General features: G+C 39.4%; 1 protein-coding gene across 1 annotated transcript in view; it reads left to right on the top strand.

Annotated features, from left to right (window-relative positions):
* The window catches only part of usta (uronyl 2-sulfotransferase a), a 50,802-nt gene extending 33,098 nt beyond the window's left edge, over positions 1-17,704 (top strand). The window contains exons 3-8 of the mRNA XM_072361764.1: positions 2,835-2,990; positions 8,743-8,822; positions 8,916-9,069; positions 15,417-15,514; positions 15,632-15,789; positions 16,003-17,704. Coding sequence (XP_072217865.1) covers positions 2,835-2,990; positions 8,743-8,822; positions 8,916-9,069; positions 15,417-15,514; positions 15,632-15,789; positions 16,003-16,295 — 939 coding nt within the window. The 3' untranslated portion in view covers positions 16,296-17,704. The remainder of the gene's footprint in view (positions 1-2,834; positions 2,991-8,742; positions 8,823-8,915; positions 9,070-15,416; positions 15,515-15,631; positions 15,790-16,002) is intronic.
* Positions 17,705-17,918: the final 214 nt, after the last annotated feature.

Consider the following 17,918-nt stretch of genomic DNA (forward strand, 5'->3'; position numbering starts at 1 on the left):
TTTTTTAACTTTTTCATTCACCACAACTGTGACTGATATATTTTCTTTCATTCTTTTGAATAAATTCATCTTAATTCACGTAAACATTTAGAAAGAAACACTGTAACAATGTTTCATTCTCCACTTATTTAAAACAGGAAATGCTTAGAATCTTCTCTATTCTCCCCTCAACATGCCCTGCAGAGTTTAAAGTAGGGAGCACTGAACCCAGATCAGCAAAATCTTATTTCTCAAGCAGGTCAGAGGCGAAGGCAACTGTTGTGGGTTTCCTTGAAATGCTTTGGGATAATGAATGATTGTGTGTGACTGTCACAATGTGACAATGAGTAAGTCACCAAAACATGTTCTCATACTGAACTAATGTTCAGTGTCTAAAGGTGTCTTAAAACACCATGATGCCTTTAGAGTTTTGAGTGTAATTGTGTGGGCGGGTTTCTGGAAAGGCAAGTGAGAAAGTCTACACAGTCTGCTTGAAGTTGACTCAAAATCAGATTAAGCATCCAAATGACATGTGAAATTTAAAACGGCCCTCCTACATACTACTTGTATATATTTTTTACTCCATATATCTACAATTGAGTCTCTTTACTGCAGACATTTCTCACAGCATGTATCAGAAATCTACAGAAAAAGAAAAATAATAGCACAAACTGAAAGATTGCCCTTTTTGTGCTTTCACTGCCAGTGGGAGATTTGGTCTTTTGATAGCATCTCTGGTGTTCTTCCAGTGTTATTCATCAGCAGGTCGTTAGAAGTTTGACACAGTCATCTGTCATGATATCAGCAGGGAATGATGTCCTGCAAAACACTGCATCTATTTCGCCCACCTCGTTATTGTCCCAAGCTGAGATGTCTGCGGTTATTTGGCAGACACTGAGGAATGTTAGATTGCTGTCCAAGAGAACCATTTCCAATCTGCTTGAAATCTTTTTTTTCCAAAACTTAAGCAACTGTTGCTATTGATAAGACTTGGATCCATTCGAACATGGCATTTTTTTCTTCTTCTTTTTTTTTTTTGTTCTATGACCTACAATGGTGCTTTGAGTTCATGCAAGGGACACAAGCTGGAGCTTGCCTGTCAACAAAAAAAACTGTTAACTTGTGGGAGCTTCTTGAGCCCATTAAGAACTGAGATTTGATTTTTTTTAAAATGTGGAGTTTGAAAACAGCTTCCTAAACCTTAAATCTGTCAACATTCACTAAAACCTTCATCTCTCAGTATTTGGAGCCAATAGAAAGATACAATAAACCTTAAATCTTCCCCTTTTATTGGAAACTATTGATTTTGCCCTAATGTTCATGAGAACTTATATCATAATTATATGATTATTATTATATATTATTATATAATTATATGAAATTATATCATATGAAGTACATTCACATCACATCAGACTTGAAAGAAAGTAGCACAGCGATGACCTGTGATCTCGCTTAGCATCTTAGCATCTTGTCCTTTTATTTCTTTTCTTTTCCTTCCTTGGCTTAGCCAATATCCATCCTCTTGTGACTTTTCTTTGTTTTCACTGGGCTCTGGCACAAATTCAGAGAGACCTGCGCTGTTGTTACTGAATCTGTGCTCGGGTGGGCCTGCTGCTTTTGGCGGAGGCAGGAGAAATTTAGACAGTTTGAGGCCATGCTGATCTCTGTGGTGTGGAAACTGCATCAGATCTGAAGAGCACTGATATTAACTAAAGATGAACAATCATTTTTTGTCACTGTGATGTGAGAAACAGGCAGGTGAGTGGTCATTTTGATCTGCCCAGCAAGACTACAGCATTGCTGGCCAGTTACTTAGCTTGTTATTGGAACGTACAAACTGGTTGCTTGAGAGGGACTGCTGGCACCAATGTATTTCTGTGACATCTGATTTACAGGAGAGCCTCATTTGAAATGATGAGAGTAAAGGTTTTTTTAAGATCGCATAACAAATCTCTCTTTTTTCATTTGTAATAAATCACTTTTAAAAGATATTTTCCAGATTTTTCCTCAGCTACTTGTCTGTCTCTCTACTATTCTGTCCTTTTGATTCCTCTATCCGGCCCCATTTTTCAGTCACTCCTGATCTCTGTTAAATTCGCTTGTATAACCTTCATTCTTAAGAAGCCACTTGTGCAAACCTGGGCCTTTAGAGATAATTGCTGAATTAGTGCATTCTTACCACCCTTGTGCTAAAATGACCCACATGTTGAATGTGCATGTAAGCATCAGCTTCCTCCCTTATCTGAGCAGAAACAGCAAGTTTTTTTTTTTTTTACTTTATTTTAAGTGTCTGAATTATGGCTGAGCTGCTTCCTTAATTGGTGAGTCATGAGGTGTGTACGAGTACTTTCTGTTGCTTGTGTGTGTGTGTGCACATCTGGTAAAATGCTAAAAAGTTGTGTCAGCAATGCTTTCGCAGCATATCCTCACTGAGTTCAGTGGAAGAATGAGTGTATGAAGGGAAAATAGATGAAAGCATGTGCACCGATGCTTACTCTTAGTCTCTGAGGTCAATGGAGCCCAGCTCTGGGGAGAGTTGATGTGAAAACCAGAGGCCAAAGATAAGAGAAGAGAAAGCAAGAGAATCCAGACAGGGTTTGATACATTTCTTCAGTTTTCGACCTTTTTTTCTCATCTTTGTATCACATTTCACACTTTCATCCAAACCTTTTTTTCCTGCTCTGCTTTTGTATGTAGGGACAAAAACACATTCTAATGAATACAACACACATTGTTATCGAATGCATATTTAAAATGTGACAGTAGCAGCTCGACTATATCAATGTATCATCAGTTTAACACATTCATCACTCTCTTTGTCTGTGTCTTCCTCTTCGTCTGTGTGTTTGCAGGTGCTCCCGTTCCCCAGTCAGGTGGTTTATAACCGTGTGGGGAAGTGTGGCAGCCGGACGGTTGTGATCTTACTGAGGTTACTGGCTGAGAAACATCAGTTCAACCTAGTCTCCTCAGACATTCACAATAAAACACGCCTCACCAAACATGAACAGGTAAACAAATGTGATGTGAAGATTTAGTAAAGGTACTCAGGGAGCACCTGTTTTGTGCTCTAATATATGAACCCACAGTAAAACCCACATACATTTTTTTCACTGTGGGCTGTTCATAACAACTTCACCTCAAGGTCGATTAAAACACTATTTTGGAACATTAAGTCATTCCATGTACCTTCCCTTAAATTCATCCATCCATCCATTCATCCATTTTCTATACTCGCTTAATCCAGCTGTCGGGTTGTGGGGGGACTGGAGCCTATCCCAGCTGCCAAAGGGCGAGGGACAGGGTACACCCAGTCCATCACAGGGCCACACAGAGGCAGACATCCACACACATGCTCACACTCACTCCTTGGGACAATTTTAGAGACACCAATTAACCTAACATGCATGTTTTTGGACGGTGGGAGGAAGCCGGAGTACCCATGCATGCAAACTCCACACAGAAGGGCCCCGGGTGGGGATCAAACCTGGAGCCCTCTTGCTGTGAGACGACAGTGCCAACCACCACACCACGTGCAGCCTCCCTTTAAACTCACATCTTGAGAATTATAGATGTACAAATCTACATTTTTCCATTCTTACTTTTTTCATTTCTTCATCATTGTGATAATGCTGCTAACATTTGGGGTATTAAACAGTGCTTGAATTAGTTTATTTTGTGTGGGACCCTAAAGTACATCCCATGATGAAAACCAGTGATAATCATTAATGAGTAATATAAACAAGTTGAACTAAGCCTCCATCTTATAACTTTCGCTTATACATCCAGGTTTAAATAAGCCAATGCTAAATACTTAAAACACTGAGCAATGTCCCTGTTCAAGGCAAACACTAACTGTATGTGGAAATAAAGCTTCACAGGTTTGTGTTATATACACAAACAGCATTGTATGGTTATTCGAATCAGATCTGCTGTACAGTTCATTTTATTCTTACTCCTGGAAGTCAGCTGACTCTGACGTTTGATGTTCCCCAAGGCAAGCATTCGGGCTTCTCTGAACTGGTACATCATTTTTGTCGGTAACATCAGTGTTTTCTCAGTAACGCAGTGATCTCTTGAGCCATCTGTATGTGAAAGCAACTTAATCATGTAATGTGTGGGAGTATTGCAGCAGTGACTCACATCCTCTCATGATGTTACTTTAGGAAGAGGCTAACCACTGGGGAATGGTTAGCCAATGCTAAATATGCAACGCCATTACTGACCGATTTCATGTAGATGGTAGGCCAATATTGAAGCAGTTACTTGTTTGCTCATGTGTCAATGTCAGTTTTGGCTGCACACTCAGTGGCTTAACACCATTAGTGTTATTAGGTCTCTTGAAATAAAACGTCTCTGTGAATGGTCCAAGCAACGCTTCCCAGAAAGAGTGTGCGCATTCCACATGGTCTTAGCTCGGTGCTGATGGTGAGGGGGGTCTCTTTAAGAGTGTGCTTGTGTTTATGTGTTATTCAGTAAACTTGGCCTCCTTCTTTGTGCGTTTGTTTGCCTGTGTACTTCAGTGCATGTTGACTTATGCAGATGCAGACGCATGTCGCCTAAGTTTAGAAATGCTGGTCTCGTCAGCTGGGGTTCTGGCTCAGCATTGCAGTCTTTGGATAGCTTTCCTGCTGGCTCCCCCAGTAATGCATTATTGGGTTTACCCAGGGTCGACGTCTTGTGTTTGGGTTGCCAAATGTGAAGGTGGCTAATTCGTCTGGAACCTTGTGCATCTTCCTCTGACTTGAAGCATGCAGTACAATGACCCATCTCTCCTCCTCAGCTCTTCGGGGGAGCATGCTCAGTGGCAGAGAAAGACAGAAGACGTCTTTTGGGGGAGAAAAAGAAAAAGCTAGATTAAAAGCATCGAGAAAAGAGACAGCTTTTGTGTATTTCTTTTAATTAATTTGAAGAAATATTCGCTCCGCAGTCATGACCAGGCACAAATGCTCATTGCAGCAATATTTTTGGTCATTTAATGAGAATTGGATAAGATAGGACATTTCATTTCAGGTCAGCTGATATTTTTTGTGACTACAGCTCCAAGCAGGTAATTACCACAAAACAATTTCAAAGCAAGTGCATATTTGGACAGATTCTTTTGGAATCTCTCTGATAGACTGAACTTGTCTTTAACTCTCACTGAAATGTATAGGTGGTTTAAATAAGGTTAAACCCAGGGCAGCAGTCAAGGCTTTCTGTGATTCCAGCTCCTCCTCTGTTTCCCCCGATGAGCCCTGTGAGGACACCACTGGGGCTCAAGGAGGAGGGGGTGATGCAGGTATGCCTGGAATCCTCCACTTTCTCCTTGTAGCCCTTCTTGGTAAATGAGAGGGGGGTCTGGCCAGACAGCAGACTGAGGGGTTGGGTCAGCAAACACACACACACACACACATAAACTCCCCAAATGTGCCAAAAGCATCCTGCGTATGCACACCACCCATGTGTGGGGGAGGGAATATTGAGAGCACATTTAAAAACCTTTTTTTTCCTCTTTAAAGTAGAGTAGATATATATTACTTAAGAGGATATTGTTGAATTGACAATTGACACAGAGTGGTGAAATATGTTCTACAGTGGTAATGAAAACTTCAAATTGTATGCTTTATACAAGAAGAGACCCATAGAGCTGGAAGCAGAGCAAGTGGAAATGTACTGAGTTTATAGAGAGGAGGGAGGGTGTGAAGCTCAAATCTGACTGGGGCCTTAGATTAACTGCCTTGTGTACATAAACAAGTATACATATTGCTGTTGCAATTCAAATAGTGGCTATATGACATAACATGTACCAATACATGGTTTGTAGGAGCAAAATGTTGAAACAGTTCCTCAGCAGATCAGTGCCTTTTTGCTACATAAGTCTTTGTATAAAAGCCAATGGAAACAGTAAAGACAGGGTGAAATGTAACTATCTTAGCAGAGGAGAGGAGGAAATTGGCTCTGGAGTTATTGACAACATAAAGAGTAAAAGAGAAAGTGAAAACATGATACCTCATTTACAGCATATCATATCAGTCAAGCAGAAAAAAGTTTTCAGTTTCTCTTTGCATGACGAGCAGCTACTACTCCAAACTCAGACAGATGAATTAAATCAGTGCGTCTTTGCCTCACCCTCAGCTTGCCGCTGTCTGTCTCCTATGAAATAACTGTGCTTTTTCTTTCTTGGAGCTTGTAGATTCTGTTCCAGAGGAATGCTTCATTGATAGTTTCCTGGTTCATTGACTAAGCACATCCTGCTGCTTTCCAGTCGCTCATCTGGAAGCCTAGATGCCAAGGGGAGTTTTTCAATTTGCCAAGGAAACACCTCCAGTCATATTTTGTTAATTAACCCACCATGCCCATTCCCCCATTGGGATGCATAATTCATTCACAAAACATTTGTTAGTTCTTTTGATTTTTCTGTGTGTGTGCATAAACACAACGTCTTTGCTCTTGGTTTCTTTCTTTTTTTTCTTTCTTTTTTCAACCCCTTGTATTAAGTTATAAAAATGCAGAGTTATCAAAGCATTGGATGATTGGGGTTATTATTCTATTATGATCTTTTTAAAATTCCCTTTATATTTTCATATTCATGCCACTTAAATGGCATCATCTCGGCAGTCCCCAGCCTTTGGGCTGCTATGCCTACATTGCGCATCCCTTCATATGAACACAGGATGATGGTATATTCGCAGCTCTTAGGAAGAACCATTTGATATTATGTTGATATTCAGGAGTCTTAACTGACCATTTGATCCTCAGTGAAATGAGCTTTTTAAGGAAAGCCAATGACAGCAGCCAGGTGCTGTGAGTTGGAAAGCCATTACAAGGTGGAGCCTTCCTGTTATGGCTGTTGTTGAAACCCCCTCCTTTTCTGTCCTCTCATATACCTTTGTGTTTCTGTCTTTGCTTCTTACTTGAAAAGTTTGTGAATACATCATACTGGAAAACAGAGTGATAGGTTAATTCACTACATGTTAGCTTTTAAACGCTTGCCTGTGTTTCCAGAATGGCCCGGCCATGAATTATACCAGTCAACAGCTATTAGCTTTGTGGGCCAGCCTCATCTCTCACCAATAGTTTTGCGCTGCATATACCTTAAAATTGACAGGACTAAGCACACACTCACCTTTCAGTTTCAGATTATTTTAGCAGTACTTCTAGGTTTTCTGCAGGATCTTGTCCCTGTCGCTGCGATACAAACACCTGCTCAATGCTTTAGGGACATGCATTATGCGACACAGGATATTTGGAGGATGCATTGTGTAACTGTCCGAAGGAAAAAAAGTTTCTGGAAGCAGTTCATTCTAATAATGATTAGTTATGTATTGGAAAGCAACAAAGGTGAAAATGTAAGAAAGGGAAGACAAATGGCTCACATAAAACTTTGAGAAGTGTTAAATTGACCTTTCTTGTGATTGAATTTCTGAGATTGTGGGTTTGTTCATCAACTATATTGATGTGGGCATTAATAAAAGCTGATGTTTGGGTTAGTGGCTCAATTCTCAATGGACCTCTTAAATATCTAGACATTCTCATGAAAATTTTAATTTATTGAAAACTTGAGGGGAATTGTATATGGAGTGATGGAAAAACAAGTTATGATATCATGATATGTTATTCCAGTATGGAAGAATTTAAGTTTGGAATGACTAGGCATGTTGGATTGAGTGTCAGGGCCTTTTGTCAAAGATCATGCTAAAGATCTGCCCTGCATATGCCGCTGCTTGTAGCCTGTCTTTCCATGCAGACCTGGAAACCCTGTACAAAGGATAAAGAGACTTGGAATAACGGCTTTAGAAGTCTTATCTGTCCTGTGAATAAAATTGGAGAAACATGATCTTTGGGATTGAACATTGTGCGAGAAGAAAAAATGTAACATTACAATGTTTCATTGATATGAGGTTAGTTTGAACAACAAATCAACATTATTTAGAATGTGTTGAGGTGCACCCATAGCCACAAATCTAAATTCTTGGCCAAATTGCACCTTATCCATGGTTTTATTTTCATTTAAAATATTTATCTGTGCATAATCCAAATTCTTGGTTACATTTTGACGACAGTTTCCCAAGGGATAGTATGTGCTATTCTGCGGTATGATTATTAAGAATCCCTTTTCCATGGTATACCCTGAACAGGTCGCCAGTCCATTACAGGGCGATACTAGTAATTTCTTATGCTAATTTAGAGGATATAAAAGAGGAGATTTGTTTGCTTGACGTGGTGTTTGAATTTAATAAAACTTAACACATGTTAGGAGGAAACAGATAGAACTTCATGAATCACATCAGACCTGGCCAAGATTAAAATTATGTGGTTAACCAGTTGTTTCCAGTCTTAGTCAAGAAATAATAGACTCAGGTGACTGACTAGCATTTTCAAGATATGAAACATTCTGTTTTAGTCTTTTTACATAGCACTCCACTCCACTCTTTAAATAGTCTCCTTTGTCTTTAAAGCCCACACTCCTAAAAGGCCTTGACTACTCTGAATAATCACCCGATTGATCAAAAATGGAAGAACGTGTGCCAGCTGATTTACACGCAGATGTAGATAAGTAACAGAGGAAAAGCCTTGACCACAAACAGTTTTCAGAGTTGAGGAGAGTCTTTTGTGGGATAGACTGACTCCTGGGTTTAGAATGTGCTCCTAAAAACTTGGCAGACTTTTGACATGCTTAAAATAGCCACAAAATACGCTAAAGGAAATGGAAAAACCCAAAATGCATAATATATCCTCTTTAACGTAAGCTGTGTTTCTGTGTGTGTGTCCTTTGTACAGGTGGATCTCATGAAAAACATTAGTAAGATCCCCCAACCATTCCTCTATACAAGACATGTTCACTTCCTCAACTTTACAAGGTATGGAGCTTCAACAGCAGATATTAATGCTTAAGTGTCTGTTTATGCAGTTATTCTAAAGTATTAACTTATATTTCTGTTTATTTTTGTCAGGTTCAGGATAGAGCAGCCTGTCTATATCAACATAATCCGGGACCCCATCAACCGGTTCCTGTCCAACTATTTCTTTCGCCGCTTTGGTGACTGGAGGGGTGAGCAGAACCACCTCATCCGAACACCAGGGATGAAAGATGATGAGAGATACCTGGTGAGTAACTTGTTTTCTCATGTGGCAGCTATTCCCTAACCTCAGATTTACAATTTACTTGATGTGTTATGCCCTGTGATGGACTAGCGACCTGTCCAGGGTGTACCCGCTTCTCGCCCAATGGCAGCTGAGATAGGTCCCAGCCGCGAATTGGAATAAGCGGGTATAGAAAATTATTATTGAAGTGTCTAAGGAAAAGGAAACTTTTTTTTTTTTTTAAATCTGTTGAATATTGAACCAGTTAACATACAACACAACATCAACTGATGCTTTTAAACAGGTAGGATTTTTGGTTACTGTTTTGTTGTGATCCCAAGTGTTCCAGTGCCTGCAAGGAACATTATCACAACCATATCAAGTATGTCAAACAAATGCTGAATCTTTTAGTATCCCCGCACTCTGTCTTCCTTTCATCTAGGTCCCAGTGCCCACAGGCCCATTTACTCTCTTATTGACATTGACTGAATCAGTTCTACAGATGCTTATGGTTGGAAATACTAATGTGTTTGGAGTGTTTGACATACTGTAGCTGCCCACTTCATTTACGTGTGAGTCATTTGCTTGCGAGAAGCAGTGTTTCAAGTCTCTATTGTTCCGGTTCCAAGCCAGGTAGTAAAGCATAAAGCCCATTTGAGACATGACCTGAAATATACATACTAATGTCTCTCTGTAGAGTGTCTCAAATGCAGCCTTTAACGCTGAGGAATCTTTATAGATTTTTGTAGATGTCTTGTACTATACTCTATGAATACACTGCATGACCTTCCATAAAAGATCTTACAGGAATAACACTATAACCTAATACAATAATACTGTTGCCCAGCTGATTATTTTCTTATGTTTGTGTTCTGATAGTTTTGGTTTGTTGTTATCTTGAGGCAAATATTAACTTCCTAAACTCTAAATGTATCACAATGTTTTAAAACCACATGCTGCTCTTTTGTTCCACATGTTGTGTTGCCAGAGGGAGGACGGCAAATTGTAAGACTGTGGCAGCTTGATGTTAACCCAATGTTTAAATCAGATTATGATTTCAATTACAGACCTGGTTTACCACATGAGAAACTTGGTATCGTACATCTGCGTCGCAGAGTTGTTTGTCCCTGCAGCACCATACTAAAGCCAATGCATCTCGGGTTTTTTTACACTACACACATTTTTGAGGCTTTCTTTGATTTTCTACATCTTATTTAATCTCTGTGTGCATTTTATGATGAGGAGGAGCAACTTAAACACACTTTGAGTTGACAGGCCAGTTTTTTTTTTGTGAAGTGACTGATCAAATGTGGATTTGGAATTCCCCCTTAAAAGAGAAAGACTAACAGCTTTATAGGAGATCAGGCAAAAGCAGGCAGAAACAAAAATATAGTGGTCAGAACAATGATCACATTAGTAATTGTTCTGGATATAATGTCAAATCGATTTCCAAACGCAAACATGTGCACGCTCCAGTCCCTCTCTCACAGTCCACCATGCCGTCAGAGACTCAGGGAGCTGAGAGGTACATTCTGAGAGGCTAATAGGAGTGAATGTCAGTCTGGCTTGAGTCTGACGGGGTGTAATTAAGTATTGCACTGCTTTCCCTTGTGTTTTGGACCATGTGAGTTGAGTTATTAAAGTATGCAGAGGGGCCCCATGCTACAGTTTAAGGGGAAGGCAGGCTGTGCTGCTTAAGACTGACTTACCTGTGTGTGCAATTGCAACACTCCTATACATATGCAGACTAACTTTATTCGTTTATTTAACATTTAATGTCATAGATTTTCTTGGTGCTCCCTGTGGGACTAGTTTAGGTGGTTAGAATACAGTGTGTTTTGCCATGAGTCAAAGATAGGATTGTACTGTATGGCATGAATATGAAACTACCTTTTGAAGGAAATGTGCTTAGTTCTTGCTTTGCTATACTTTTTTTCTTTTACCACTCTGCTGCTCTTGACACATTTCTTCCCTCTGTTGTCTGTGTTTGATAGCAACAATGACAAATCTTACCAAATCAACAAAAACTGCCTGCAGTTATGTCCTAAACCATATCTATAAACAGTAGCTGCAAAACATGCCACACGAGCAATCGTGTGGTGTGTACAGCTGCTAAAAACTGTCTGCACCACAAAGTATGCATGCTAGTAAAAAGCCAATAGCCAAAAGTTTGAGTTTTAAAAATTCAAACTCCGTGTAGGGAAGATGTAAACTAATGCAACAGCTTGAAGTATTTTGAGTTTAATATGGTAATAGAAAGGATTTTAGTTTATCTTTTTATCAAACCCTTACGATTAAAGTCGGATTTAAGGAATAAGCTTTAAAGCCATGTGGCTGGTTAGGAGAGTCAAGCTTTCAGATACTGTGAGCTCAGTGGATAGACAGCTCAGCAACTCCCTCAACTCCAGCAACTATCTTAACATTTGGAGACTTATGTGAAGATAGCTGATTCTATGTTAATACCGCGGAGCTGATGCAATCGATTTACTCCTAAGTTTGGAATTCCATAGCGTCTGTTAGCAAGTATTCCCTGCCTTGTCAGAGTGCAGAGGCATCTTGACTGTATCCCCTGCTTGGTGTGCACCAGCCCTCCTTTTCCTGTGCGAGGTGTACATAAGAGGTGTCAATGAAAGAACACTGTCAGTTTGCTTTCTGGGGGCCGAAGGAACCTGAAGCACGTGTTACTGAGACATTCCTGTGGTTGGCTTGAATTTTTCCGTCAGGTCCCACACCCCTTTTTACATACAAATACACTTAATTTTCAAAAGGCATGCAGTGGTCACTTGAACACACGATGTACACACATACTGGCTTGTGCAAACATGCACGATACTGAGCACAGCCATAGTGCCGAAGCTTGTCACGAAGGACACATATTGTGAACCTTTTTTGAATTTAGGTGGGATATGGAATGACATCTCACACTGAATATATACAGATACATATACAATGATTGATAAACCTCTCCCTTGTCTGGCCTTTCTGGCTTTCGAATCATTGTGAGTTTGTTCAAATATACCAATCTCATTAGATGACATTCCCACACTAACAGACATACAGTCATACAACAAAGAAGTGTGCTCACAATAAGAGAAGATTTACTTTACAAATCAAGCCTGTGCATGCCTTGACATTTGAAACAAAGGTGGTGCATCTGTTTTTGGAATAATTGCCTAACTGTCAAATGGTTAGTTGCTTTTTGATCCAGTATATGTTTTTGTAAGATGCAGAGAAGTTTCCTCATGAACTGCCTGTTAAAATCATGTATAACCTGTATTTCCTAATAATTATAAGTCATTGACTGTAAGGTGTAACATGTGGGGACAAAACTCACTAAACATGATCATCTGACTCTGTTGTTCTCTAGCTTTTTTAGCATCTTTCATTGCTTTGGTTTTAGCACCCATAATTGTATGAGTTTGGTTCCCTTAAATGAACCTCCCTTATCGGCATCATTTGGGACTACTTACATGAAAATGAAAAGTGAAACATTTAGTTGTCAAGGCAAAGAAGCCAAAAGCACACACGATTCTATCTTGAGATGTTATGAAAACCAAAAATAGAGCTATAAGGACTTTTTGAATAAATGCTAAAGTAACTGTCGCTGAGAGCGTAAATACTAACATATTCAACAGATAAACAATAAAGTGTGTCTTGGGCTCATAACTTGTTTCTGCTGCCCCCAGGTGGCAAGAAAAATGACATTGCAGATTGAAAATACCCTGAAGCGTGTTTACAGGTTCATCATTTTATTTTAGACATCTGCTTGAAAGAATTTACATGTCAAGTGCTGCAGAGCCTCATTTAAGCTTGTGTCCTAAATGCTTTATTTCAGCCCTTGTCTGTGTAAGGTTGTTCACCATGTGAGAGGAATGCAGGAGGCATTCTGCCACTTCTAACTTCCTCAGAGTGATCTTTTAACATGTGTATATGACCAAAACATTGAACAGCTGTTATATATTGTCAGACTATGCTACAGTTATAAAGTCAGGATCATGTTAGAGCAGAACAGCAGATTATTGATGCCTGATTATTTTCATCCAGTCATGATAACTGAGTCATGTGGATAAATAGGGTGTGACAACACAATATTTCACTTTTTAAAAATATTTCTTTCTTTCTTTCAGTTACAAACTTACTAAAGTAATATTCTATATTTTCTGTAATATGATATGTATGGCATAATTTCCATGTAAGACTGTTATTGACTTAGTTACTGGCTTAGTGTAAGTGTGGTCAAACACTAATTTCATTGTGGTTGTCTTTTCCTAAGTCCTACCTTCTTTCCTTAACCTCCTTGAGGTTTGCCACGAGATTTGTTGTATGTGGTCACACTTATCCCTTTCTCTGTTTCTGAATTTCCAATTTATTTGGTTCGTTTGTTGTTATTTTTTCAGAAATGTTTGGCTATAGATGAGGTTGTGTGTGATAAAGGTAAATTAAACTTTTCTTTAGTTCAGGTTTCACCCATTGCTTGAGGTACTTTTAAACTCTCCACATGTGGCTAACAGTGATAAACACAGTATCTTTGTTCTTTTTAGATCCTCTGTTTGGGTTTGCAGAACAACTTATCATTTATAACAGTGGTTATATTGAAACTGTCATCCTTCGAATAAAGAAGCACAAGAACAACAACAGTGCTCTTAAAATTGAAAGTTAAGGGAGAGAGGAACAAACTCTTTGTAAGTCTGGACATGACCTGCACAATAACAATGGTACAAAGCTTGACTCTTTTCTCAAGCTTCCTCTGGGGTTTTGTTGTAGTTTCTTTGAAGAGCTTTCCAGTTATTTGCTTCAGCGATCACTAGTAGGTTTTGTTTCCAGTTCACAGTGTGACTGATTGTTGTCAGTAGTAACGATGCAGCTGCTGGGTGAACCAGGAACACAGTTGTTCCACATTGGGCTGCTGCAAAGGAAAAAATACTATTATAGGCTATCTCAGATCCTGTCATTACTGCCTTGTTAGATTCAACATGTACAAATAGTGTATCCTAATGTCTCATTCTGGCTTCTGTACAGTTATTCTACTCTCCTTATTATAATTGCAGGATGACATCAGCTGCATTTCTGTCCCTCCTAGCAGAAAGGTCCTGCAGCAGTTTCTCCTTTTGTTTTTCATGTTAATGAGTTTTGGAAAGTGTTTCTTTATCTCTTTCAGGAGTTAGAAGGTGTTTTATTACCGTTTGAGGCAAATTTGAGGCTTTGGGCTTTATGAATAAAATGTAATTAACCTGACAGCCCCCTGTTTTTTTTTTTTTCAATGAACACTCTCAAAACGCAAAAACTGGAATAAAATTGGCCTTTATATTGTCATGCATTGGTGTGAAGCCAAAATTACATTAGAAAAAAGGTATCTAATTCTATGTAAAACTAGCCATCGCCATGTTTTTTCAGAAGCACACAGACACTCAAACACAGAAGCAAGCCTTGACTGTATAAACATGCCTTCAGAAATGTTTCCACCTGTTTCCAAAAGGTCACCCCTCAAATCACACTCTCAGCAGCAGCTTGCATCCCCTGGGAAAGTCCAGGCGTCTGGTTCTATTTGACTCAACTTAATCGCTGTGATGTTAGCCTCAGTGTTGGCTTTGACAAACCGCTCTTTTTGAATCAACCATTAATAACTTATCGGAGGAGCAATCGAAAGGCTTTGACATAATCATTACGCTTGCAATTTGCTCCCCACACTAGATCTCTTCTCTCTTAATCTTACTTGCCTGACAACACCCTCTGTCACAAGCATGTAACCTGCTGTTGTGCCGTATGTGTGTGTTTGAGCATTATCATGTGGCATATCTGCATGTGCCTGAGTGTGCATGTGAGTAATGCCTCGTGTAGTGTTTTGTTACTGAGGACTTGTTTCCATCCACGAGGCTTACGTCACCTGACATGGATTTGTCTGCTGGTTCCACAGCACTCTCTGGCTGGCCAGCTTCCCTCCTGTATGTGTGTTTTTAATCTTTGTTCATTTTTTCCCCCTCTCTCATTACTGGATGGCTCCAAGATTCAAACATGGATTTCACATGTTTGTTTTGACTACTTTTGTATTGACGTTTTGATCATGGAATTTTTCAACACCATGTGTTTTGTTTTTTTGGGGTGTGGGGGGACTTGAATATAAAAATCAAACACAAGTAAAACGTGTAATTCATTCTGTTGTATTTTAGCACTTACAGCAGCTGAGGAGCTGAGCTTATCTGTATGCAAAGGATGTTGTTTGACAAAGCACTTTGGCTTTTCATATGACTGCAATTATTGAAATGCAACGAGAGAGCTCCATCTAGTGGCACAAATTAATAATTGTAATTTGTCTGAGGCCCATCTACAAAATTAAAAGCGTCTGTGTCTGTTTCTGTTTTGTCTGCTTTCAGGATATCAATGTGTGCATTTTAGAGAATTACCCCGAGTGCTCCAACCCTCGAGTTTTCTACATCATTCCCTACTTCTGTGGACAGCATCCTCAGTGCAGGTAGATGCAAGACTTTGGAAAGCATTTTGTTACTTGCAGACGAGGACGAGTTTAATTTGTTTCTTGTAAAGTAAATCTGTTCTTTTGCTAATATTTTTCTTCTTCTTTCTTTTGCAGAGAGCCAGGAGTGTGGGCTTTAGAGAGGGCCAAACAGAATGTCCTAGAGAACTACCTCCTCGTGGGTATCTTGGAGGAGCTGGAGGATGTTCTGCTTATGTTGGAGAGGCTTTTACCTCATTACTTTTCTGGAGTACTCAACATCTACAAAAGCCCTGGTTGGTGCACACTGCAGAACAGATCAAAATAAGTTGGACAAGAAAAAAAAAGTCTAGTTCTTCAGCATTCTTCAGCATTTTTTTCTTCTTCTTATGTAGGATTATGTTAGATGATTGAAAAAAAATGGCCAATGGTATCATGAATGTTTCTGTGAAAATTCACTCCTTGGTCTTTTTTGTTTGTTTGTTTGTTTTTTTATCTTCTGACTGCAGAGTATAGGAAAATGGGGAACATGACAGGCACAGTGCGCAAACACACACCATCTCTGGAGGCCCTGAAGGTGTTGTACCACCGCATGCGCTATGAGTATGAGTTCTACAACTTCATCCGTGACCAGTTCCATCTCATGAAGAAGAAAATTGGCCTCAAGTCTGTCTCTCAACCGCCTGCATATTCACCCGCTTTCCTGCGAGAACTGGCCCTCAGAACCCCAGAGCCGCTGGATGAAGACGAGGAGCTGGACTCAGACCTGGAGGATGCTAACAGCTGGCTAGTCCATTCCTAAGGGCTGTTTGATCAACAGTGGATGCCAAAAAAAATAGTTGAAATTGGCTAAAGAAAGCTGGAGGCAGCCTGAGGGCAAGGGATTGTGCTCCCCATCTTTCGGATCCTAATGCTTGTGTTTTTGCAAGTTCTGTTTCCCATCTGCAGGCTCTTCTTCTGACAGCCTCAACGCTTAGGACTTGAGTAAATGGAAGGACAAAAAAAACTTTATCTAAAAACTCATTAAGGACAGAGGGAAATTATATTAAGCTCAAACTGCTTAACTGTTTTGTTTTAATTTGAGCTTGTTTTAGGGTTCATATAAAAATAACTTATTGCTGTAATCTCCAGGAGAGATTAGAGCAAGTTGGGGACAGCTAAATCTGTTGCTAAATGTTCGAGAGGACATCAACGACATTCCCTGGAGAGAGATTCATACTTTATGAAAGGGCTGATGTCCCAAAAACTGGATTGGAACATGAATTTAAAAGTGCCAAAAGTCTTGTATGTATATGAGTTGTCCAGAACTTTTCTAAGTGCCAAACCTCAATAAGTATTCCTGTAACTGTGCACAGATGGGTGAAATGGTGATATGGTAAAGTTGCTATAGAATTGGTTTAAAACATAATTTGTTTAAATTGTAAGATGTTATTAGGTATAAATGAGGGTTAAACTATATGCACTCAATTATGAATTCAAAGAATTCCAACTGTGTGTGCATGAATGATTGAGTTTGACCAAACAAGCAGTATATTTTAGCATAGATTTTTATTATTTGGGAAACAGGAAAGCATTGGTTAAGAGTCAGCTGCTAAAAGCATTCACAGAGCCTTGTTTGTAATCCAAAGTTAAAAGACTGCGCTTGTCAACTGCCAGTGTTTCAACTGCTTTTACATAGTTTCCTGAACTTCTACAGCAAAATGAGCGATTTGGTCACAGCTGGATGAAAACTGCCTTTAATGTCAGCTTTGGTAATGTTCTGTGGAAGGATGTGTTATCATGAAAGTGTGTAAAGTTTAACCAACCAGCTAACAGCTAATTCCTGTAATTTTTTTCATCACTCATGTAAAAGTCATCCAAAGAATAATAACCATAAGCTAATATGTGATCTACATATTTTTACCAAACCCGTCTAATCTCCATTGCCTGTACCTTTGTTATTGTTGCATTAATGTGTTCAATGTTTCCTTTAATAGCAGTTTAATTTATTATTTTCTACTCATTTTACTTTCCCGATAAAATTCTCAGGAAAGAAAACAACGTTACATAACTTGAGCATTTGCACCACAGGTTTCTGACGGCCATTAAACTGTTCTTGCTATTTAAAGTGTGTCTAGAATGGGTGTATATCAGCAAACTGTCAACTGGGTAAAGAAATAAATGCATTCCATCTTTTAACATCCTCAGAATAAATGTCCTCTAACTATTGCAGCTTCGGTGTCTGCTCTACTTTTTTTAAACGGAAAATTGATACTGCTATTTATTACAGCAACCCCCGACCAGAGTGCTGCAGTTCGCCTCATCCTCAGACTTCCTAAAGTCTGTCATCCTGCTACAACTGCCCAGTTTTTTGGCAAATACCTCCCTCTGGAACGCCATGGTCCAGCAGCCTCTCTGCTGCCTGCAGCAGCCTGTCCATCATCCC

The sequence above is a fragment of the Leuresthes tenuis genome, unplaced genomic scaffold (assembly GCF_036924035.1).
Source record: "Leuresthes tenuis unplaced genomic scaffold, fLeuTen1.0.hap1 SCAF_13, whole genome shotgun sequence".
Taxonomy (NCBI): Eukaryota; Metazoa; Chordata; class Actinopteri; order Atheriniformes; family Atherinopsidae; genus Leuresthes; species Leuresthes tenuis.